At 43.4% G+C, this 23673-nt stretch overlaps 1 protein-coding gene across 1 annotated transcript; it reads right to left on the reverse strand.

Moving 5' to 3' along the window:
- Nucleotides 1-303: 303 nt before the first annotated feature.
- Nucleotides 304-22249, reverse strand: Ywhab (tyrosine 3-monooxygenase/tryptophan 5-monooxygenase activation protein beta). The gene is made up of 6 exons (XM_027423479.2): nt 22116-22249; nt 7723-8024; nt 5504-5627; nt 3836-3999; nt 2649-2744; nt 304-2238 (listed from the first exon to the last, which is right to left on the reverse strand). The coding sequence occupies exons 2-6, from the start codon at nt 8020-8022 to the stop codon at nt 2182-2184; spliced, it is 741 nt and encodes a 246-aa protein (XP_027279280.1). The 5' UTR covers nt 8023-8024; nt 22116-22249; the 3' UTR covers nt 304-2181.
- Nucleotides 22250-23673: the final 1424 nt, after the last annotated feature.

Genomic DNA, 23673 nt, shown 5'->3' on the forward strand with positions numbered 1-23673 from the left:
AAGCAGTTACACCACCAGCACTGTTGCCATCTGTGCCCATCAGCAGCCAAAGTGCTTATGTAATCCTGTGAAATATGCCCCACCCCCGGGGAAAAAAAACCCAAAACAAAGACCCCAAACCAGGCCCATTCTGGTGAAAGCCTTGCACAGCTGATCACAGCTGCTCTGGTTCAAGACAGCAATGGTCATACCCAACCTGACAGAAACAGTCACACACATTCTTACTGCTGGCTCTAAAGGGTTAAATAGGTGTGATCAGAATAGTCTTGAGTGACAGTGGTGACACATCAATCCACAGGCAACTAACTCATAAAATGTTTTATTTCACTTTTGAGTTTTTACATTTTCCTGATTACTCCGTGTAAGGTAAAACTAGAATGTTTAAAAGACATACACGAATCTAGTACATCAGTAACCGGGGTTTTCTTTTTCTTTTTGCTATACTATTTTCACAACCACAGGTGTGCTTGCTAGGCAAATATAACCACCACAGAAGCAAACATTAGGCAGAATACTGGTAAGGAAAAAAAACAAAGCAAAGAGCTACCAGATATACAGACAGGCTCGGTTCCACACTCACTACTGCGTTGTCAAGCGCCAAGTATTAACTGCACATTTTTCTTCAGCTAGAAAGGGATTTTTTTTTTTTGGTGCTTTTTTTTTTTATTTGTTTTTTTGTTGTTTTGAATTTTTTTTTTTTTTTTTTTTTTGGTTTTAAATCAGTGCATGAGTTCTTTTCTCATTTCAGCAGATGGACACACAGATGGACTCTACGGCTACATGGAATGTCAAGGTAGAGGGGTGATACTGTGAGACTCATAGGCCTGGCTGTTCTTGGTTCTCTCTATTGTAGTGTCCATGCAACTTCCCTGGGTTACAGGGTCTTGTTTAGACATGTCTGGGAACTAAGCTGGATGAGTACACTGGGAAGACCTGGTCACAGGCGCTAACAAGCATTATCAGGGCTGGCTGCAACAGGGAGAGGCCATGGATACTGTGCTGAGAGCAGAGGCGGACAGGGTGACGTTGCTAGCAGGCCTACATTCTCAACACTGAATGTGAAGCAAGACTTTGCCCACCAATGTGCTCAATGCCACGTCCCTGTCCACACATTAGCAACAAAGAAAGGCTTCCAAAAGGAAACACCCAAGAAAGCAGAAAGCTGTAAATTTAAAGAGGAGAAAAGCAAAGTCAACATTAAGGACAGGATGGAAAGAATGTTGCATCTCAACGTTCCCACCCTCCAAGCTAGGAAGAACCAAAGACTATGAGCGCCCCTCAGGCGTGAGACCATCTCCTCAGAACATAATCCTTAAAGGAATTACCCAGCAAGCTGGTATGGCCATTCCTAAGACACACCACACTCACTCCCTCCTTTAGCTAGGGGGTAACAGAAACAGATCTCTGTTTTCACAAGTAGCTAATCAGGAGCACACTGCTGTGGTAAAGGGTTAACAGAAACAGATCTGTTTTCACAAGTTGCTAATCAGGAGCACACTGCTGTAGTAAAGGGTTTAGTCACACATGTGGTATGAGCGGGACCTTTTTTGTGGTGTCACAGCCCAATTATCAGCCAAAGAATTTCACTTCCTGGTTTTGAGTTTCCTCAGGAGAAGACACTGCAGATATCTGTGGTCATGAACTTGAGTGGCAACAGCCCATACTGATCAATAAGACCTCAACCACAGGCAAAGTTACCATGAGTTACCAAACTCAGGGTGCCAATGGCGAGCATCTCACCCTAAGTCCTGACATCACAACGGACTCTCTACAACTTTCTGTACAACTTTACAACAGAATTGTACTTTCAGTGACTATTTTGATATCAGATTAAACTTTCTAAAAAGTTATACATAATTCAGGTCTATTTTTTCTATCAGTAAGAGCTTTGCTAAGTTACAAAACCCCATAATCACAGTGTTCAGTTTGTAAAAATTAAACACACAGCAATCCTGTCAATGCTGATCAAAATCAAGACTTCAGAAATGCCGTGGCATTTAAGGGACCAGTCTGAGTTTCAGATACAAATACCAGCTGTTTATCCCAGGGACCATTTTTGCTAGACTTAGGCTGTGAAAAATCGAAAGTCAACATTCGATTTTTGTTTTTGTTTATCGCACAAAGGGATATAATGTGGAGGATACGGAGTGACAGCAAACAGATCACAAAGCACGACAGACATTAGTTCTCTCCCTCTCCAGCATCTCCTTCATCTCCCTGGTTTTCTGACGTCCACAACTGCAAGAGAAAAGGAAAAGGAAAGCTCTAATAAAAGATCATTACAAATTTTCAAGAGGTGACCCAATATATTTTACCTCAACTACTAATTTTTTTTTCATTTTATTTTACACGTGTGGATGTGCTGCCTGCATATCATTACACGCCTACTGCCCTAGGAGTCCAAAAGAGGGCACCACACCCCCTAGAAAGGGAGTACAGATGGTTGTGAGCTGCCATGCGAGTGCTGGGAACCTGGGGCTTTTGGAAGAACAGGCTGAGAATCACTGAGTCATTGTTTCCAGGTCCCTCACTCAACTTCCTTCTCACCACAGACAATGGTGACTGCTAAGGAACAATGCAGAACTGCACTTCACAGAGTCTGGGCTAACAGTAGCCTAGGCAGGTAAGCAGTCTCTAGAGGTACTTACAGTGAGATTATCCCTGAGTAGCTGCATGATCAGGGTGCTGTCTTTGTAAGACTCTTCATTGAGCGTATCCAGTTCAGCAATTGCTTCATCAAATGCCTAAAACAAAGAGCTATTAGCAAGGATCCGGATGTTCTCTGCATTAGCCCTGCTCTTCCTGCAGATAAGAGGATGGGAGCTGCCCGCTCTCCTCTCACATCTGCCAGCTGCTTCCAATCCATGACATGTATTAACCAACAACCCGCAATGACAACCCTCCACTAACACTGTTACTGTTAGCACATTTAGTATGTAAGCTCTTTTAACTAATTTACTTTTATTTGCATTGGTATTTTGCCTGCATATATGTTTGTGTGAGGGTGTCAGATCTTGGAGTTAGAGACAGTTGTTAGCTGCCATATGGGTATTGGGAATTGAACCTAGTTCCTCTGTAAGAGCAGTCAGTGCCCTTACTGAGCCACCCCTCCAACCCCCCATAAGTTTTTTTTTTTGTTTGTTTTGTTTTTTTTTTTTTTTGAGACAGGGTTTCTCTGTATTGCTTTGGAGGTTGTCCTGAAACTCGATGTGTAGACCAGGAAGGCCTCGAACTCACGGAGATCCGCCTGCCTCTGCCTCCCCAGTGCTGGGATTAAAGGCTTGCACCACCAACACCCAGCTCTTTCATAAGTTTTTAATTGCCAAAGTGGTTTCTATTTTTGTTTAACTAAAAAGGTCTGTACAAAGGTCAAAGAGGAGAACAGCAAAGGTCACCTCACTAAGCTTGATTTGTCTCAGGGGTTCAAGTTGTAGAATTCAGTGCAGGCACCCTTTCCAAATTAAAGTTTCAAATAACAGTGTGCATAGGAGAGAAAGCTCCCCAAAGAAGACAGGAAGTAATGCAGCATGAACAAAATGGGATCTCATTTCTTTCATGATGTCCTTTCTTGGCACAAAGAAGACAATGCCCAATGCCCAAAGCTTGCTGAGAACCACCACTTTTACCATGACGGTTCTACCAATAACCCCAATAGTAATTAAACTAAGCAAAATGAAGGTCAACACACATACCCAGATAATAGCACAAAGTAATGGTCTTATTTATTTCCTAAAAATCCCAGCCGCTAGAAAATGTTTAAAAGTCCAAGATAGTGAGGACAGCTCATAAACAGAAAGAAGTTCTTGGAAACAGCAAAGGGTCTGTCTTTCCTCACCGTTTTGGCCAGGCTGCAGGCCTTTTCAGGAGAGTTTAGAATCTCATAGTAGAAGACTGAGAAATTCAGCGCCAGGCCAAGTCGAATTGGGTGTGTAGGCTGCATTTCTTTCTTACTAATTTCAAAGGCTTCTTGGTAAGCCTGCTGGGAGTTTGACACAGTGGCTAGAAAGAAGATAAAAATGTTAGCTTCTTGGACAGTCTGCATGACACATGGGACTCACTATCAAGTCACTTTAGCAAAGGCTAAAGCAAAGGCACTATCAAAACAAAGGCCAGTGTCTGCACCATTCACCTTAAACACTTGCCAATGTTTATACTAAGTACTGTATTAAATGCTTTGGGAGAAAACAGACAATTATGATGAAGTCTATTAACATAGTCAAATACAGAAACAGCCTTTCATAAGGAAATGCATCCTAGTGAGAAAATAATGGGGTTTAAGGTCAATATAGATAAGCTCAAATTCTCAACTTACCCAGTATGTGGCCTAGGGCAAGTAAAAAGTCCACACATGAACTCTGGCTTTTTTTACTGGAAAAACCAGAGACTCACACCCAAATTCAAAATGCTAAGAGGATAAATGCAAACCCACTTACTCAGCACACAGCAATGAATAAAAGCAGCTACAATCACATCACAGTAAGCCATGTGTTGAGAGAAATGCATCCCTATGGTGAACTCACACATTATCTCCCCTCATCTGTGGATGCCTGGAACTAGACAGTCTGAAACCTATTATACATGCTCAAGGTTACTCACACAGGACATTCACAGAACAGTTCTATCAATATACTGTAATGCACTTTGGAAATCAGTAAATTACCTGAACACAAGCAGTGCCATACTAGAATAGTCCATCAAGTAGCTAATATGGCAACTAGGTAAGTAATAGGTGGCTAGCACTTACAGGCTAACTTGGGGCAAAATATATGACTCATGCATCTTTGGAATTTTCCATTTAGATTTCAGACTAGTTATAGAAACTAAAACTGGGTAAAGCAAAAGTCAAGGTGAACTATTACATTTTATAGTTTTACCTATAAAAAGAGAATTATTAATTCTCAAGCAAGAGTTCACCAAATACATTAAATACTAAACTTCTAATACCCTTCATATTTGTCCATTAGATAGATTTGCTAATCCTATGACCCCATGCATGACAATTCTGTGGTCTCTGAAATTCTCATTATTGTGATCATAATATCTATAGTAAACAAAGTAAAAATGGATTTCATTATGAAATATTAAACCCTCCTACTATTTCTTCCTCTCTCTCTCTCTTTTGTTTTGTTTTGTTTTTTCGAGACAGGGTTTTTCTGTGGCTTTGGAGGCTGACCTGGAACTAGCTCTCGTAGACCAGGCCGGTCTCGAACTCACAGAGATCCACCTACCTCTGCCTCCCCAGTGCTGGGATTAAAGGTGTGTGCCACCACTGCCCAGCTCTCTCTCTCTTTTTTAAAGATTTTATATTATGCATACAACATTCTGCTTCCATATACATATCTGCACACCAAAAGAGGGCACCAGATCTCATAACAGATGGTTGTGAGCCACCATGTGGTTGCTGGGAATTGAACTCAGGACCTCTAGAAGAGCAGCCACTGCTCTTAACCTCTGAGCCAGCTCTCCAGCCCCCCTCCTACTATTTCTTAAAAACATTACTTACTTTGTTTATTGTCTCCAGATGCAACCTCAGAAAGATACCTAAAATAGTCTCCTTTCATTTTCAAGTAGAACACCTTGCTTTCTGGCTGTGTAGCATTGGGAATGAGATATTTGTCCAACAGCTCCTAAAAAGTGATTCACATTAAGAATTTTGAATTGTTTCTGAGATGTTAAAATTACATTTGCGATTCAAGATATGCACTACTACTACTACTGATTTTTCTGAAGACTAAAAACAACAACAAAAAAACCCCCTAAACCAACAAACAGAAAAACCTAACCAACTTTCATCCAAGCTACTAAATACCGTTTAGCCAAGTCCTAAGAGCAGAAGCCTGTACCCTTCACTTACAAGTCCTCTGACCACCGTAAGGGCTGGCTATAATGCAGCTACTACAATGGGATGCGATATAAAAAGGATGGCACAGAACTGCATTGCTCACACAAATCTAGCTGGAAAAGACTATCAACAAAAGAATCTCACTTTAGTATTAAAATAAGCATGGGTACATGCACACAAAAATGTGGGGAAGCCTTGGAGGATTCTAGGAACAATGCTTCTCTGGATAATAGCATTAGAAGTGACTTTTAGTTCTTAACTCTTCTGTCCATCTTGTAGAAACAAACAAACTCCCCCCCCCCCCATTTAAACTTTTATTACTTCTGTAATTTTGAGTGTGTGTGTGTCTTTCTATTCTGGGAAGGGAAAAAAAAAGCAGCAATAGAACAAAACAGCAAGAACTCAGTTTAAAATTGATCTGACCTGGGAAGAAAACCTTCTTCTGATGCTTACTGTTTGTTTCCACATGACCTGGAGAGGAGGCTGAGGACCCCAAGCCTCAGATTCCTTGGTTGTACAGCGGGGAGGGGCAAGGGGACCAGCATGGCCACCTTCTAAGGTAGTTATAAGGACAAGCGAGGTAACATCTAGTGCTTAACACGTTGCTTGGCACGTAGTAAGCACTCAGAGAGTCTAGTACTATTATTAATAACAAATTCCTTTAAACATTTATGCTTACAACAAAAGTAGTTCTGAAGGAGTCCAAGCTTCGTATACAGAGCAATATTTTCGAAGAGTTGTTTTAGAATGTGGCATCCTGAAAAACTGGTTAAGAGGCAGTAAGTACCATGCTCTTCTTCATACTCTTTCAGATGCTCTTAAAAGCTGGTCTACAATTCAGGAATTATGGAACTCTCTTGCCTTTGGAATGCAAGCCATACTTCATCTGAATACCAGATGTACCTAACATTCAGGAATTAGTGCACCATTAACAAACCCCCAAACAATCGACAGGCAAAAAGTTTAGCCATGAAACTTTTATCTTACACTAAGAATCTAATAAAGAGAAAGGCTCAAAGCACAGCTCAGCTACCAAGGATTTCATTAATCAATGTCAAAGTATGCAAGAGGTAGTAGCTGTTTTAAAGTACTGTGCAGAAGGGCGTAACCCCGTGGGTTAAGGGTGAAGAATGCGCATGACAGCTGACAAGCTTTATATTGGTTTTCAAAAGAAGATGTCAAGGGAGGTAATCTGGGAAGACAGAGAGTAGGGCAGGAAGGAAATCAACAAGTGTTAATCCCTTTCCCTTTAAAGCAGCCCTCATAGTTAAGTTTTACCTGATTTCACATAGGAAATAAAATTCCCAGTGTGCTCCAGATATGAGCGAAAGAATATAATCATTAAGTGTTTTAGGACTGGCAACCCTCCCACCCAAGCCCACATGTAGTTAGAAGGAACTACACCTGACTATAGTATACATAACACACGGGAAAAGCCCCATACCACCTTTGGTTTGGCTTTGGACTGTACATTGCAGTTGACAGAATGTGCCAAACCTTCAACATCAGATTGCTACACTTTGTGAGGGCAGGACCAAGGAGAGGCTGAAAGGCCTTTCCATCTCTTCCTTTCCAGAGACGATTCACTCCCTAGAGCAACCCACTCGTGACTGCATCTTTCTAACTAACCTCTCCATCTGGCCTCATTTCTAAAGAAAAATGGAGGAATGTTGATGAAATGTTATGTTTGTTGCAAGCCTTTTTGAGAGGAGAAGGAAAACATCCCAGAAATGATCAACTGATCAGAAAGGATGATAAAAATTATATCATATTCTTTAGATCAAGTTACAAATGGCTTTCACTCTTTCCTAAGTTGTTTGAGTTTGTATCTGGACCATGATGCCTAGGATGAGTGTGAAAAGCACAAGTGCAGCCCTCACCAGTACGTCATTGCAGATGTCCTGCAGCTCAGCCTCTATCTTCTCACGGTACTCTTTGCCCATCTGTTGCTTCTTCTCATTCCTCTCTGTTTTCTGTTCGATGCTGGAGATAACACGCCAGGAAGAACGGCGGGCACCTACCACATTCTTGTAGGCAACAGAGAGTAGATTTCTCTCTTCATTGGAGAGTTCATGTCCCTGTTCTGTTACAGCCTTCATAGCTGCAGCCATATCATCGTAGCGCTCAGCTTGCTCAGCAAGTTTGGCTTTCTGTACCAGCTCACTTTTGTCCATGGTCATTCCTAGAACAGCAGCAAGAGCACAGAGAAAGCAATGTCAGGCTACCAGCATACTCAGAAGCACAGCCCCCAATGCCATCAAGAATGTGGATCATGTACTGAATATCTACAGTCAGGACTGGGCTGAGGCCTTTGTTACCAACAATCCTACATGGAATATTCCCAATAACCCTTCCACCTTCTTAGAAAACATAAATATTGGGGCTGGAGAGATGGCTCAGCGGTTAAGAGCACTGACTGCTCTTCCAGAGGTCCTGAGTTCAATTCCCAGCAACCACATGGTGGCTCACAACCATCTGTTATGAGATCTGGTGCCCTCTTCTGGTGTGCAGATATATATATGGAAGCAGAATGTTGTATGCATAATAAATAAATAAAAAAAATCTTAAAAAAAACACATAAATATTAAGAGAGAAAATAATGGACCCAGAATACCACCGCAAATAAGAGTTAAGGCTTTCAGCTTGCCTGTCTCTTCTTTCTATAACTTGCTTGTTCCATTATCCTACCATCCTCCCCGATACACAGAAACTGCTGAGAAACTACTTGCTTTTAGACATTTCCATGTTCATGCACATGGAAGAGTGCACACATGGACACGTATGAAGAAGAGAGGGCAATTGTTGGAGCTGGTTCTCTCTCTGCACCATATGGGTTTCAGGGATTGAACTCAAGTTTGGCAACAATCTCCCTTTCCTGCTAAGCCATCTTGACAGTACCCTCAACAACTTTTTTTTTTTTTTTTAAGTTTAAACTACATACATGTTAACTTTTAAAACGCAACCTCAGTTTGGGGTTGGAGAGATGGCTCAGAGGTTAAGAGCATTGCATCAACATGTACATGGCAGTTCAAAACTGACTATATTTTCTTAAAAGCAACCTTATCTCAACACTCAGCAATACAGAAGCCCCTTCTCACTGTACATTTCCCCTTACCCCACAGCAGCTATGAGTCTAACTGCAAGCATTTCAGCCAGATGAAATGTCAGCAGAAATGTTAGTTCTCCAGGCCCAAAATGTGAAAACACTCGGTACAGACCCCTAGGCCCTCTTCTTTTATAGTAGTCACCTAGAAGTCCATGTATTTTAATATGTACAGTCCTCAAAAGGTGACCTTCTATTAGCCCAAGTTCCTGAGTGATTCTGCTACACTGGGCATGCAGTACAAAAAAGAAACTTTTGGGAGGAGAGATGGCTCATCAGTTAAGAGCACTGGTTGCTCTTTCAGATGACTTGGGTTTAATTCCCAGCACTCCCATGGTGGCTCACAACCACCTATAACTCTAATTCCAAGGGATACAATGCTCTCTTTGGCCTCTGTGTACAACATACACACACACACACACACAGACACAGACACACACAGACACACGCACGCACGCACGCACGTTGCATAGACGTACATGCAGGCATACATACATACATACCTATACACATAAAAATAAACATAAAATCATAAAATGGTTTGAGACTATTTAAGATTCTTTGACATTCTCACAGAGTTCTTTGAGATTAAAAACCATCATGTTACCTTAGAAAAAATTTATGTCCTTATGGGCATTGGTGGCGCACACCTGTGATCCCAGCACTCGGGAGGCAGAGGCAGGCGGATCTCTGTGAGTTTGAGACCAGCCTGGTCTACAAGAGCTAGTTACAGGACAGACTCCAAAGCCACAGAGAAACCCTGTCTCGAACCCCCCCCCCAAAAAAAACAAGAAACAAGAAAACACATTAACTAAAGGTCTTGATGCCTGCTGCTTATGTAACTCTAGACTTATATAAGATGGATTTTGGAGCAGCTAGGCCAATTTCAACAGGAAATGGGTTACACATATCTAGTCATTTGGAGGAAGACACAGACAAGGAAAAATGGAACCCTTCCTCTTTCTCCATCTACAGCCACACCCACCTGTCCGCCTGGCCCTCACCTTGGCTATTTCACATCTCTGTTATCAGGCCTGTCATCGGAAATCCCCAATAAAGACACTTCCTGATTAAACATTTTCACAGTCCCGTGCCATGGGCAGCAGAGACAGTGGAAAGAGTAGCAACTGACAGCAGACCTCTCTTCTCACGTGTCCTGCCAAAACACATGTCTTCATCCAAGTCCACTTTTCTGTCTTGACTCACTAGGCCACAGCTCTCCTTCCACAGGGCCCCTACATCGACCTTCCCAAGAAGCTGCAACAGTCACTAGCCTCTAGAAAATGTGACCGGTGCCACCTTTTGAAACATGTTTTGAGAATATTTTAAAATGTTAGTTTCACTTGTCTTTTGGTATCTATCTTTTTAAAGATGGCTGGGCTTGAACTCCAGCAATGCACAACACCCCCAGACTTTGTCTTTTTTGTTTTGTTTTTCAAGACAGGGTTTCTGTGTAGCTCTGGCTGTCCTGGAACTTGTTCTTTAGACCAGGCTGGCCTTGACCTCAGAGATCTGCCTGCCTCTGCCTCCCTAGGGCTAAGATTAAAAGGTGTGCGCCACCAACGCCCAGCTATTATTTTTAAAGTCTGTATTGAACCTACCAAAAATTTGTTATTACACTTGGCTGACATTATTTCTAACGTGAAAATGTTTCTGGAAAGAATTCTGTCTATACCTGCTGGCTAATGTGTGTCCTCAGTACTGAAATCATTCATGTGTGCCCCCAAGTTCCTTCCTGCACTGTGAGCTCCTTTGGAGAGACTCTCCCAGTACCCTGCATACAACTGGTATGAGTGAACAGCTACTAAATGAGGAGCTCCTGAAAAGAAACCCCCTACAAATTTGGTAGTATTCTCTCCTTCCTCAAATACAATAACCCAAAGTTCCTGTTCCTTAAAAGCACACTCCCTCACCCCATAGATTTCTAAACTAGTGCTTCAGCCACACCTCCTTAACTCAATAATCGTAAGGTCTCCTCTTTGGGCTGGGCTAATCCATCACTTGAGTCTAAACCCTAGCTAATTGTTTTCAAAGTTCTTCAGAACGTGGCTGGTGAGGTTTTCTGATCCACTGATCTTCAACAGGTCCCTTTTCTCAGGCACACATTCCCATATACCCGGTAAGCACCGTGCTCAAACATGCAGGTCTCTTCGTATAGACTGCTCTGCTGGATATTTTCCTTCCTGCCATGCAAACGCTATCCACCTGTCTAGCCCATGCTGGTCTATGACACAGGACTCTCAATACACACGCAACCTGCTATACGGTCTAGGGCTTCTTTATGCTGGTCTATGGTAGATGGTAAAAGCTATCCCACACACTATTCTAAGGAAGGATGCACATGTGATGCCTCAAAGTTTTTCAACACATATGACTAGGAGAACAAAGAACACACATAAAGGCAACAGCACCATATGTCAAAGCATATTCTGCCATCATACAGAAAAGGATCCTGTTAAACTCAAGTCTTAAAGTTTACAAAAGAAGCCAACAGACTCTCCCTCCCCAGAGTTGCTATGAGCACCAGGAACAGGGCACTAAAGGACAACAGATACTAAATCTTTCCTAGAAATACTGCACAAACAAGCCTGAAGATCATTAGTTCTCACTGAGTGTCTATGTATTATTTTAAGCCCAAAGTGTGAGCTTTTAAAAACTTTTAAAAAATACATAATTTCAAAAAATGTTAGGGGTGTTAGCTCAGTGGAGGAACACCTGTTTTGTATGTACAAGGTCCTGGGTTCAACCCCCCAGTATCAAAACAACAAACAAAAACCCAGAAGGAGGAAGTGAATTGGGATTGATGTTTGCACAGGAAGTAGTTATATGCTAACATGAGAGTCATTTTCTCAGCAAGTTAAAATGGACATACATATGTGTTAACTGACATTTTAGCAATTGTCAACCATACTTTTCTGGAATTCCAAGGCAGTGGCAGCCTATCAGAAGGGCATGCAATTCTTCTGAGATTCTAAATGAGGGTCACAGCCTTTACTTGCTTTTACCAGGACAGATAAACTCCGTAGAGGCCACAGTCTAGGCTGGCAGTGAGCCAGCAGGAAGGCAATGACATACACGAGAAGAGCAGTTCCCAGAGCACCCACATGGTAATAATGGGTGTCAATCTGTCTGTTCTAGGCCACTGGAAGCATCAAGTCACAGTACTGGCAGGCATCTGCTAATAAATGTAACAAATGCTTAGAGACATATTGAAAACAAGTCAAATACCCAACGGTGGAGAGCTGCTTAGTGAAGAGTAACAGTACAGACTGCAGGAGCCTCACCCCAACAGGAAGCTGCACAGCAAAGACACATTAAGATGTGCAGGGCTGTGCATGAAGGGGTGCATAGTGCCCCCCTAAAATGTTCCTAAAGAGCATATAAACATGATTAGGAAAGTCAACACCAAGTGGCTAAGGGTAGCCAGGTGTTGGTGCGCACACCTTTAATCCCAGCTCTTGGGAGGCAGAGGCGGGCAAATCTTTGTGAGTTTGAGGACAGCCTGGTCTACAGAGTGAGTTCCAGGACAGCCAGGACTGTTTTACAGAGAAACTCTGTCAAAAGCAAAACAACAAAAAATTTAAAATTGGATTCCATTGTTTACTACATGTCAAGAGTCACCTGACTTTACAAAAAACATGGGGCTCTTCCAGGAAAGCCCTACATAGAACCAACAGGAAACTATATAAAACTACATATAAATGAATGCCCCACATTATGATTCCTGTTTCTGCAGTGTTAAAAGTAGACATTAACAGCAGCCAAATAAGACGACACACACCAAATGCTTAGACAATGCTCAGAGTTAAGGTTCATGGACAAGTAATTCTGACTCCTAAGGTATTTCACAAAAACAAAATGCCTACAGTTCAATGTTGAAACAACCACAGAAATGGCCAGTATGTATGTTTAAGAATTCTTTTGATTATTCACTCAGAGGAGCTGAAAAGAACTACCAGCAGAGTGTCCCCACACTCAAGCTAAAGCTATAATAAGAACACACTGGGCAGTGGTGGCGCATGCCTTTAATCCTAGTACTTGTGAGGCAGAGACAGATGGATCTCTGTAAGTTTGAGGCCAGCCTGGTCCAAAGCAACACAGAGGAACCCCCCCCCCTCTCTCACACACACACACACACACACACACACACACACACACACACACACACACACACGCACACAAAACAACCAACAACAAAACCCACCACAGGAAGGCAGTACATCGGAATCTCCTCGGAAAAGCAACCAACTATACTTAGAGAGAAGAGGTATTCTGGAACTGGAGTGAGGGTTCAGAAGTTAAAAGCACACACTGCTCTTACAAGGAATCAGTCTGACTTTCAGAATTCATTTCTGGAGCTCACAACTCCCTGTCATTCCAACTTCAGGGGACCCGATGCCTCTGGCATCCTGGGGGGGGACCACACTCACAAGAAAGCGCGTGCACACAAGCACACAATGAATTAAAAAAATAAATAAAATCTTTTTAAACAGGCAGGTGTGCTAGCTCCTTTTATGAGATGGTAGGAGAAGAATAAGGCGCTATAGTGGTAGAAAATAAATCCAGGCTCAGAAGTGTGAATGGGTGGAGACTGACCACTCCCTGATGCATCAGCTAGAGCAACCCCAGCACCATAAAGTAGATCAGGGCTGAAGGAAACTTAAGTATGTCAAGCTACCTGCCTTGGGAGGGAGTGAGAAGTCAGGGGACCAGCTGGTTGGTGGGCGTTATCCTGAACAAGCGAAGCTCTCCTGGCTCTCAAAGGAAACTACTCACTGAAAACACCTACTCTAAAAATGTCTGTGTGCCATTCCACACACAAAATGCAGTCTTGTGAAACTTTAATTTCATTCAAATGTGCAGAATCTTTGCTGGAAACAGAATACCTAAATACAATAGCTCTATGTCCAGCAAACACTGAATTGTGAAGAAAATCCAAAATTCCTTCCTTCCTTCTTCCACAGCAGTTGTAGAATTTTGTTGTTGTTTGTTTTGAGAAGGTCTCCTATAGCCCAGGATGGCCTCAAACTCCCTATGAAGCTATGAGAATGGCCTTGAACTCCTGATCCCCCTATTCCTGAGTGCTGGGGTTACAAGCATGCCCACCCCCCATCTTCCACGTAAGTTTTCAAGTATCATTACTAATTATGCCCAAGAACCCAACACTTAACTTAAAAATTGCCAGTGTTGAAACTCAAAAAACAAGCAAGCAAACAAACAAACAAACAAACAAACACCAAACAAAAACCCACCGGTGTTAAGTGGTATGTGTAAGGATTCAGGCATTATGCTGGCCTGCCCCGTCACCTGGCAGAAGGCACTCAGGCAGTACTATGATCAGGCCAGGGTTCCATGGTTGCGTGGTCTACTCATAGTTGCAAAGGACCCACTTATGTTCTCTTTTCCTCTCTTTCCCGCTGTTCCCCCAGGGCAGACAGGACTTTCTTCTCTGTCCTCTCTCTACCTCTGTGTCTCTTTACCCCTTTTCCCTTTCTAATAAAACTCACTAAGCTTTGTCTGCCTGGCATGTTTGTCCCCAGCCTCGGTCACCCTTGCCTGCCACGGAATCCGCCAAGGTTCCCCTCACCCTTCATCATAACAGTGTATCCAAGTGAGGATAAATAACATGTATCACAATAAATTGATCTGCTGGTTATAAGTGATCAATCCAAAGACACATGCTAATTCTGATTCATAACTGACTGATCTTATGAGCAGATTTCAAAGGTTTACCCCACCATTATAATGAAGCCACAAAAGACAATGTAGAAATTTATCTTATCACATAGACTCCTGCACATCCACCCATATACACTGCTACTGTATTTTCAAAACCTAGGAAACATTCAGCCTAGGTATCCTATACTAAGCATACATATATGAAATGTGTTGTATTCTGCTGTGAAGAAAATACAACACCGGACTGGAGAGATGGCTCAGCAGTTATGAACATGGCCTGCTCTTCCAGAGGTCCTGAGTTCAATTCCCAACAACCACATGGTGGCTCACAACCATCTGCAATGAGATCTGGTGCCCTCTACTGGCCTGAAGGCATTCATGCAAGCAGAACACTGTATACATAAAACCCAAAGAAAATACAATACCAAAAAATTCACAGGAAAACAGATGAAACTGGGAAACATTATACTAAGGGAGCTAATCCAGGTCCAGACCCCATCTCTGAACTTTTGGATTTGTGTGTTTAAGTGTCTATAGAGGTCAGAAAGCTAGAAAGGGCCACGAGAGAGGGCAAGAGCCCTTAGGGAGGGAGGGGCGAATATGGAAACAAGAATGGGACTACTGGGGAGAGAGATGTAAGCTGAAGAAGCTTTTTCCTCCTCTGCTGCTTTGTCAGGGATCTTATCAAAGCAACAGAAATTACAACAGGAGGAAAACCACTTTCTGATTAGATTTAAGGGCATGGAGTCTGCAGGAAGGAAATCATGCCCAGGACTGTAAACCTGGTCAAAAGCCCACCGATATAGGAAATTCTAGATCCTGGGGATGGGGGGAAAGCTACTACTACTGTTTTATTAAGCAGATATGCTTTCTGTCAAACCACCTCCTAAATGTCTATGCTTATACCAACAGATTACTATTCATCTCAACCTTGGTCAGAGATGCTTCTTTTTTGACAGTGGTTAATGCAAAGACTGGCCAAAGTGCTGAAAAATAAGTGACTGCTGACCAATTGGGATATCCCCAAAGCTCAGGGACACTGAAGACATCTAAAGACTTCCCATCAGAGCAGAGGATGGGAAGAAGTGCTGTGAAATGCTGTCTTCTAGATTTGATATGGTGGTTGCACTCACGATCCCTATCCGCTGTAGTGGCCTGTAACATTTAGCATGGCTGGGAAGGACAAATGAGGCCCCACCCTAGCTGAGGAGCTACTAGCAGTGAAGAGCTGTTGGGGAAGGGGCATTCATTTGGCTTCAGCAGTGCACTGGTTAAGTCATGTCTGATCCAGTAAATAACACACATCCATTGGGAAGGAGATCTCCTTATTAGGTGACTGTTGTATGGTACCTGTAGAACTTTGCACCATGTTCAAGAAGTTGACATACATAATTGAGAACTTGGAAACTTTTTAGCCTATGGTAGTCACTTATTAATTAAATACCCCACCTACATTTAACTAGATTTAAAAGCACATGGAAGCAAACATGGTGATAATTCAAAATAAATTACTGTTCCAGATACTGGAGCCCTATTTATTCTCCAGTATCAATGTTTCTAATGTTATCTGCAGGAATCAGTGATAATAAACAGTATCTCCCATTACCAAAATAATTTTAAAGGGAAAAATCATCTACAACTGTACTACCATAAACACACCCAGTTACTTAAGAGGAATACATCTGGTTTATGATGCTACATGGTTAGGAGTTTCTGTAAGCATGGGAATCAACAGCACTGACAATGTTTTCCACACAAAATTATGGTCAATGAGTAAGGGACATCCCATTTCTCTTAAATTACCTTGTTCTCTTTAAAAGAACAGCACATGTTAATTACTTATGATTACTTCTAGAATATGACTCTCAAAGTTTACTGTAAACACCTTTATTGGCACCGGCAGTGGGCTGTAAGCTTAAGTTAGGAATCCAGACTATTAATTGTCCTTTGAACACCCAAAGTGTAATATGCCCACCACACTGAATTTCAAGCCACTTGATCACTGATGACTTTTTAAAAGGTGAACAAGCACTGGGTGTTGGTGGCTCTGGCCTTTAATCCCAGCACTCGGGAGGCAGAGGCAGGCGGATCTCTGTGAGTTCGAGACAAGCCTGGTCTCCAGAGCAAGTGCCAGGATAGGCTCCAAAGCTACACAGAGAAACCCTGTCTGGAAAAACAAAACAAAACAAACAAACAAAAAAAGGTGACCAAGCTTTTATTTCCTATGTGGACAGAAGCAGGTAGGTCACACCTGTCCTATACAATACGGACTGTATACATGCGCTCTCTCTCTCTCTCTCTCTCTCTCTCTCTCTCTCTCTCTCTCTCTCTCTCTCTCTCTGGTTTTTTTTGAGACAGGGTTTCTCTGTGGCTTTGGAGCCTGTCCTGGAACTAGCTCTTGTAGACCAGGCTGGTCTCGAACTCACAGAGATCCGCCTACCTCTGCCGCCCGAGTGCTGGCATTAAAGGTGTGCGCCCCAGCGCCCGGCTACATGGTCTATCTTAAGACTACTTTTTTGGTTGCTGTTGGTCTCACTCTATAACGTAAGTTGGCTGGGAACTCACTATGCTACCTAGGCTGGCCTGGCCTCAAACTCTTGGCAATTCTCCTGCCAGAACCTCTTGAATACTAGGGTTCCAAGGTGTGAGCCATCACATCCAAGAGGACTGTACAAAGCACTACCTCAGCTCAAATCAATACACAGCCCTAGGCTTTTTGATTACTAAGTTTTTTCAGCTACCAATCATACTTAAGAGATTCAAACTGGAGGCTGGAGAGATGGCTCTGCAGTTAAGAGTGCTGCTTGTTCTTCTAGAAGACCTGGCTTTAATTCCCAGCACCCATGTGGCAGCTCACAACTGCCCCTAGTTCCAGTTCCAAGGGCTCTGACACTCTCACACAAACATTCAGGCAAAACACCAATGTGTATAAAATAAAAAATAAATCATTTAAAAAGGATAGATTCAAATTGGATTCCAACCATATCCTGCATACAAAAAAATCAGGTACCCATACAAACAGCTAAAAGGCTAAGTAACAACACTCTCATTTATGGACAAAGCACTTAGGAGCTTGTATAAATTCATATAATACTAAATACCTATGATGTATGTGGCACCATCTCCTTTTATATATGCAAAGAATAACTTACTCAGGGTCACACAGGTAGCTATCCACTGCAGAGCTGGGATCTACTTCAATATTGTGTGTGGAGATCACAGGCTCATAGCTACTTTATTTGGCTTTTCATGTTTGTCAAGGCCATTCAGAAATAACTCTTCTAGTTGAGTCTTTTAAGGAAAACAATGAAATAAACAACCAGAACAGGAAAACTTACATAATCAAGAATTGGCCAGAACTTGAAGGGGAAAAAAGTTTACTTACACTCTGCCAGAATAGCTTGTTTCTGTGAGGCCATTGCTCACTGCATCTCATGACAAGTATCAGAAACATGCATCTGCCTCTCAGAAAGCAGACATATCACAGATCAGGAAAGAACTTCAATTGTGTATCTCTTCCTTTAACATTCTCCCTAGGAAAATCCCGAGTCTACTCCAACTGTTTCTCATTATGAATGCAGATCTACTAGAACCTTGTAGTGAAGACAGACCTAAAGTTAAAGAGTCATTATGTAACTATATCCTTCTGGCCCCTAGTTAGTGTGAATTCTTATCTCCTTAGGTAAATGTATAAAGCAGGGATTTTTTTTTTTTTGGGGGGGGGGACGACACGAAGGGGGACAGTCAAAGTCTTGCTATGTAGCTCTGGCTATCCTGAAATTCACTGTGTAGACCACACTGTCCTCAGACACACATCCGCCTGCCTCTGCCTCCCAAGTGCTGGGATTAAAGGCAAAGCTGTGTTATAGTGTCTAGGGTTCGTGACTGGCACAACTGCTTTTGCCCGATGCCACTGACAGAGCAGAGGGCACAATTCTTACAGATGGAGTAACTTAGTAGCTTTTCTCTTGACAGAGGACAGATGGTCCCTCTCTTCCTTCTCCCAGACAAAGTAAGAACCCCCAAACACTACAAAGTAGTAAAGGTAACAATGAATGATGGTTACACTAAAATCTAGTGAATAAGAACCCAGGATGGTTTTCTGCAGAGTGCCTGCTGGATTTATTGGCATAAAGCAAGCACTAGAAAAACTGGACTTTTCAGCAGCTTTCATCCGAGCTATACCAGCAGTATCATCCTACAATGTCAGCATTGTATACACTTTTAAGAGCAGATGAAATTCCAGCTTAAATACATAAGTAGGATATATGTACAAAAAAGTAAGGTAGTCATGGAATACACATGTTGTTCTATCACAAGTCAAATCCATCACTACCCGGAGGCAAGCCACCTGGGTATGACTCCTGATTTCAGGAGTCATTTCCTCATCTGTGCCACATATATGTGTTCCCTTGGACAAATTCGAATTTCTGCATCTCAGTTTCCTCATCTGTACACTGAGGCTAACAGTACTTACCTTTCATTGGCTGAAGACTAAATAACGAATGCTTGAAGTGCTTAGAAGGAAACCTGGCGAATGCCAAGTGCTACAGTAGTGACTAGTGTGATGACCATACACTATTTACCTGATGACACCTCGGTGGCTAATGATTAAACCTCAATGGGGAGATTCTGTATGTCTAGGCTATAGGCTCATATGCTATACCTAATTTAAATGTTGACTTAAGTACATGTACAGTCAAAAACATTGATTATAAATCTACAAGACAAAGGCTGATCAATGGCTACTAAGTTATAGCTACACAAGTGCTGCAAGTTCAGCTGTGCTATGCACTGCATCTTGACTACACAAAGTATGGACCCTGTGTCTGTATTTCTCAATGGGCTAGAAGAAAAGACTTTATTCGTCAACAAAAAGAAATCATGTCTGGCCAGGCAGTGGTGGTGCACATCTTTAATCCCAGCATTCGGGAAGCAGAGGCAGGCAGATCTCTATGAGTTCCAGGCCAGCCTGGTCTACAGTGTGTTCCAGGGCTGTTATACAGAGAAACTCTGTCTTGAAAAACCAAAAAAATCATGTCTGAGGAGATAGGCTATTTAAAGATCCCACAACTTATACAACTATTTTACATATTTAAACACCGTGGCATATATTCATTTATATTCAATTATTTTTTTAAAATAATTTTATTTGTATTAAGAAAATCTACATTCCAGAAGCTTTTTTGTTTAGTTTTGCTTTTGTTTTTTGAGACAGGGTTTCTCTGTGGCTTTGGAGGCTGTCCTGGAACAAGCTCCTGTAGACCACCCGGTCCAGAAGCTTATTTTGATTCAGTCTGCCACCACACATCAAAAGTTATGTTGCCAGCCCAGCACAGAGGTGCTTACCTGTAATCCCAGCACCTAAGAGTCAGAAGAAGCCTAAAGCAGTGAGTTTGAGATTAGGCAGGGCTACACAGCATAAAGGTGGGAAAGAGGGAATACCGTTATCATATGTATGGTCCAGATGAGAAAAACTGGACTTGCTACATGTACAGTTACATAATATATCATTTTTCAATAGCAAGTGGACAGAACAAGACTGTGTCTTATCAGAAAGGGAGAAAGAAGAATGTGAACTCAACCATTAAAATACAACAAAATCAAAGGTTTATACTTAACAACTTACAGTTTATAACTGTGGAGATAGGGAAACTAAGAAGCAGAGATAATTAACTTCTGATGATCACTGCCAGAAAACAGTACAGAGAAAGAACTGAATCAAATTTACCTAACGTCATCTTCAGTGCTGTTTTTGGATCCACAGCCAAGTGGGAAAAATGCACTTTTTGCAGCAACCCAAATCTCTGGAGACCCTTGCCTAGGGAACAAGCACCAAGGGAATATGCTCGGCCTGGTTTCACACAGGCTGCCTCCCTGATCCATACAGCTCCAAGTCTAAAATGGCTTCAACGTAACACAAGCACTGCATCATGGGAAACGTACAGAAGATTAACAGGGTAAGAGCCATACTCCAGGGGCTGGCAGTCCATAAATACTTGCCATAGATGAAAGAGCATATTCAGTCTGAAAGTAGGTGTGTGGTTTAGGCCAAATCACCTCATTTCTCATGAAGACTTCATTTGTAAGATGGGTGAATGGTTTCTTATCATGTTTGAAGGCAGAGGTTAGGAAAATAATTCAGCAGTTGGTAGTGGATTTTCAGTCTTCGATTTCTAAGGTCATGCTTAAAATTCTAACTTGGATGAAGAAAGAAAGAAAAACAACAACAACAACAACCCAATATTCTCCATCTGTATGCTGCCATGGCCGTCGATCTTTAAAAAAAAAAATATATGAATAAAAAAGAAAAAGAAAAAACCTCGGACAACCCTAAGAAATGAGGTCCGCTGGATGGAGGCAGTCAAGAAGAAATCCACCAAAAAATCAAGTTAATATTCTATAAATTCCCAGCAGCTAAATGTAAAACGCTGAGTAACCTCGTGTTCAGGCCTATAAACTGTTATGTGTGGTTTCACAGAAACACTTGAGATATGGTGAGAAATGTAATTTTCACATTCTCCTTAGTGTTGCAGCTTTCTGCATTGGCTCCTGTGACATTACAGACTCATAACATCTTACAGATTGCCCCTCCCACATCAGACAAGTAAAAGCAAGAGTGGAATACTATCTGGTCTCACCAAAGGGAATGTACTGAAGGCAAGGACAAGACTTATTTTACAGAGAGACTGGCAAATTCTCAGCAAGGCTGCCACCTTTGGAATCCGCCCTGCACGCAGGTTCTCCATTTGCAATAGACCCAGATGCGCTCATCTTGGAAAGAAAGGGTCCACATCCCGCCCACTCCTTCCCCACTAACAGACAAATTCCAAGCAGTAAAACACAAAATAAGCCAAAAAAAAAAAAAAAAGGTGTTTGGAGGAATTTGGGGCGCAGACACACGAGATTAAGGCAGTAAATGACGACAAATATCATGAGAAGCCTCAATTCTCAGCCTGATCTCCCCCCACCCCTTTGGGAATCCGGTTTGAGTCAGTAAAACGATTCCCACAAATCCATTTCTTGATTCAAACCTCAACCCCGCTGTCAAGAGAATCTCGGGTCCAGCCGGGTTTCCCACACCGGCGATGATGAAACAGCTCTACTGCAGAGTGGGAGAGGGATTCGCCCCAGCTGTCGCCAAGGTTAAACCCTTGCTCATCCAGGGGAGTGCAGCAGGGACTCGCTCGCCTTCCGCTACCTTTCAGTTTTTGAAAGCCACAAAGGAGCGAGGTTGACAGGCCCAGAGGGAAGGCTCCGGGCCCGGGGGGAGCAGGCAGGGGCGGCGCCGAGCAGAGGAGGTGCCGAGGGGAGCCCGCGGCCCAGCCGTCCCCAGCCGCACCCCGTGCGGCCCGCCGAGAGAGAAGCCCGGGCTTCCCGCGGAGGCGCAGGCCCGGCCGGAAGCGGGGAGGGGCGGTGGCGAGACGGGCCGCGGCCGCCGCCCGAGAAGGGGCTCCGCGCTGGGGCCCCTGGGAGCCGCGCCGCACTCACCGTGGAGGACTGTAGCGAGCAAAGGCGCTTCCGGGAAGCTCGGAGGGCGGCGACTGCGTCTTCCCCAGGCCCACTCCTCAGACGGCGGCAGCAGCGGCGGCAGCGGCGGTGGCGGCGACCGGAGCTGCAGTGGCGGCGGCGGCAGCGGCTACCCGGCTCAGGAATCGGCGGCGGCGGCGGCGGTGGCGGCAGCTGCACTTCCGCTCCGGCCACCACTTCCGCTCTAGCCCAAGTCCCGCCCCACCCTGAGCCGGCTCCTCATTGGGTGAGCGAGGCACGGGGTTGCCCCGTCCTCCCGAAAAGGGCGGTGATAGCCGGAGGAGGGGAAGTCACGGAGAGCCTAGAGGGAGCGGTCGTGGGAGGGCGCAGGGCCTGGGTGGGAGCGAGGTGGGGGCGGACGCGGGGAAAGGAAGTGGGGTGGGGAGCAGGAAGAGGAGAAAGGAGAGAGGGCGGAGCTGAGGTGACCGCCCGAAGGCTGGGATGTGTGAGAACAGGGCGGGCTCCCGGAGGGAGGGTTCGGAAGCTCGGAGCGTTCTTGGTCCAGGTTCGGGGGTCATATGTTCCCACCCCACCCTGAAAATAATCCTCACGGAATCGGAGGCCCTCAGTCCTGTTAGCTGTGCGCTAAGGGAATGCTTGTAACCAAAGGAGAACAGAAATGGCTCAGCCCTACTTTTTCAGTAATTCCTATTTCAGGCCTAAAAGGTACTTACTGTTCCTCTCCTAGACCCAGGAAGCTACGTGAAGTGTCAGGAACAGAACACTCTCAAGGTCTTAAGAAAAACAAAAAACAAAAAACAAAACCACCCTCTGTATATGCATTCTTCACTGAGATTCCCTGGTCCCCAAGTATCATTTATAGGAAAGCCTCAAAGACAGGAATCCGGGGCTCTCCAGACGGTTTTCACTGTTACTTGAGATTGTTAATACTCCCGTTGACCCTTAAATCTAGCCCTTCAAAATACCTCTATCACCACTCCTTCACTTTTCACAAATTCTGTGTGGCAGCTTTCTGAACGCTGGAAAATACAGCAAGGGACAAGACAGACGGTTGCCCTGCTGTCTTGAAGCTTACAGTTCTTCGGAGAAAGAACAAATAGACCTTTGTCATTTCTCCCTTACGTAGCTTAATGATAGATTTATAATTCACCACTTGACTCAGAGCCCTGCCCCCACCAAATGCCAAGTGATCTTTTTTCATTGCCATTCTGTGTGTCCAGAACTACAGACTCAGGCATATAGTTCTATGAGTAAGACTATCAGAACTCCCCAGAAGCTGCCCTTAGTGGTTGTCAGCACCCCAATTCATTTATGGAGCTCCCTATTCTCCCAATGTACTTTCTCAGTATTTATAAACAGTTTGAGATTGTTGCTTAGGGTTTCTATTGTTGTGATGAAACACCATGACCAAAGCAACTTGGAAGGAAAGGGTTTATTTGGCTTACACTTCCAAATCACTGTTCATCATCAAAGGAAGTCAGAAAACAGGGCAGGAACCTGGAGGCAGGAACTGATGCAGAAGCCATGGAGGGATGCTGCTTACAGGCTAGCTCAACCT

The sequence above is a fragment of the Cricetulus griseus genome, chromosome 6 (assembly GCF_003668045.3).
Source record: "Cricetulus griseus strain 17A/GY chromosome 6, alternate assembly CriGri-PICRH-1.0, whole genome shotgun sequence".
In the NCBI taxonomy this organism is placed as follows: Eukaryota; Metazoa; Chordata; class Mammalia; order Rodentia; family Cricetidae; genus Cricetulus; species Cricetulus griseus.

Bases quoted from the DNA above. Each gene is read 5' to 3' on its own strand.
- Ywhab (XM_027423479.2), bottom strand. From the start codon at position 8,022: ATGACCATGGACAAAAGTGAGCTGGTACAGAAAGCCAAACTTGCTGAG. The intron at 5,628-7,722 runs GTGAGGGCTGCA...ATCACTTTTTAG, and splicing joins ACATCTGCAATGACGTACTG to GAGCTGTTGGACAAATATCT. The intron at 4,000-5,503 runs GTAAGTAATGTT...TCTTCTTTCTAG, and splicing joins ATCTGGAGACAATAAACAAA to CCACTGTGTCAAACTCCCAG.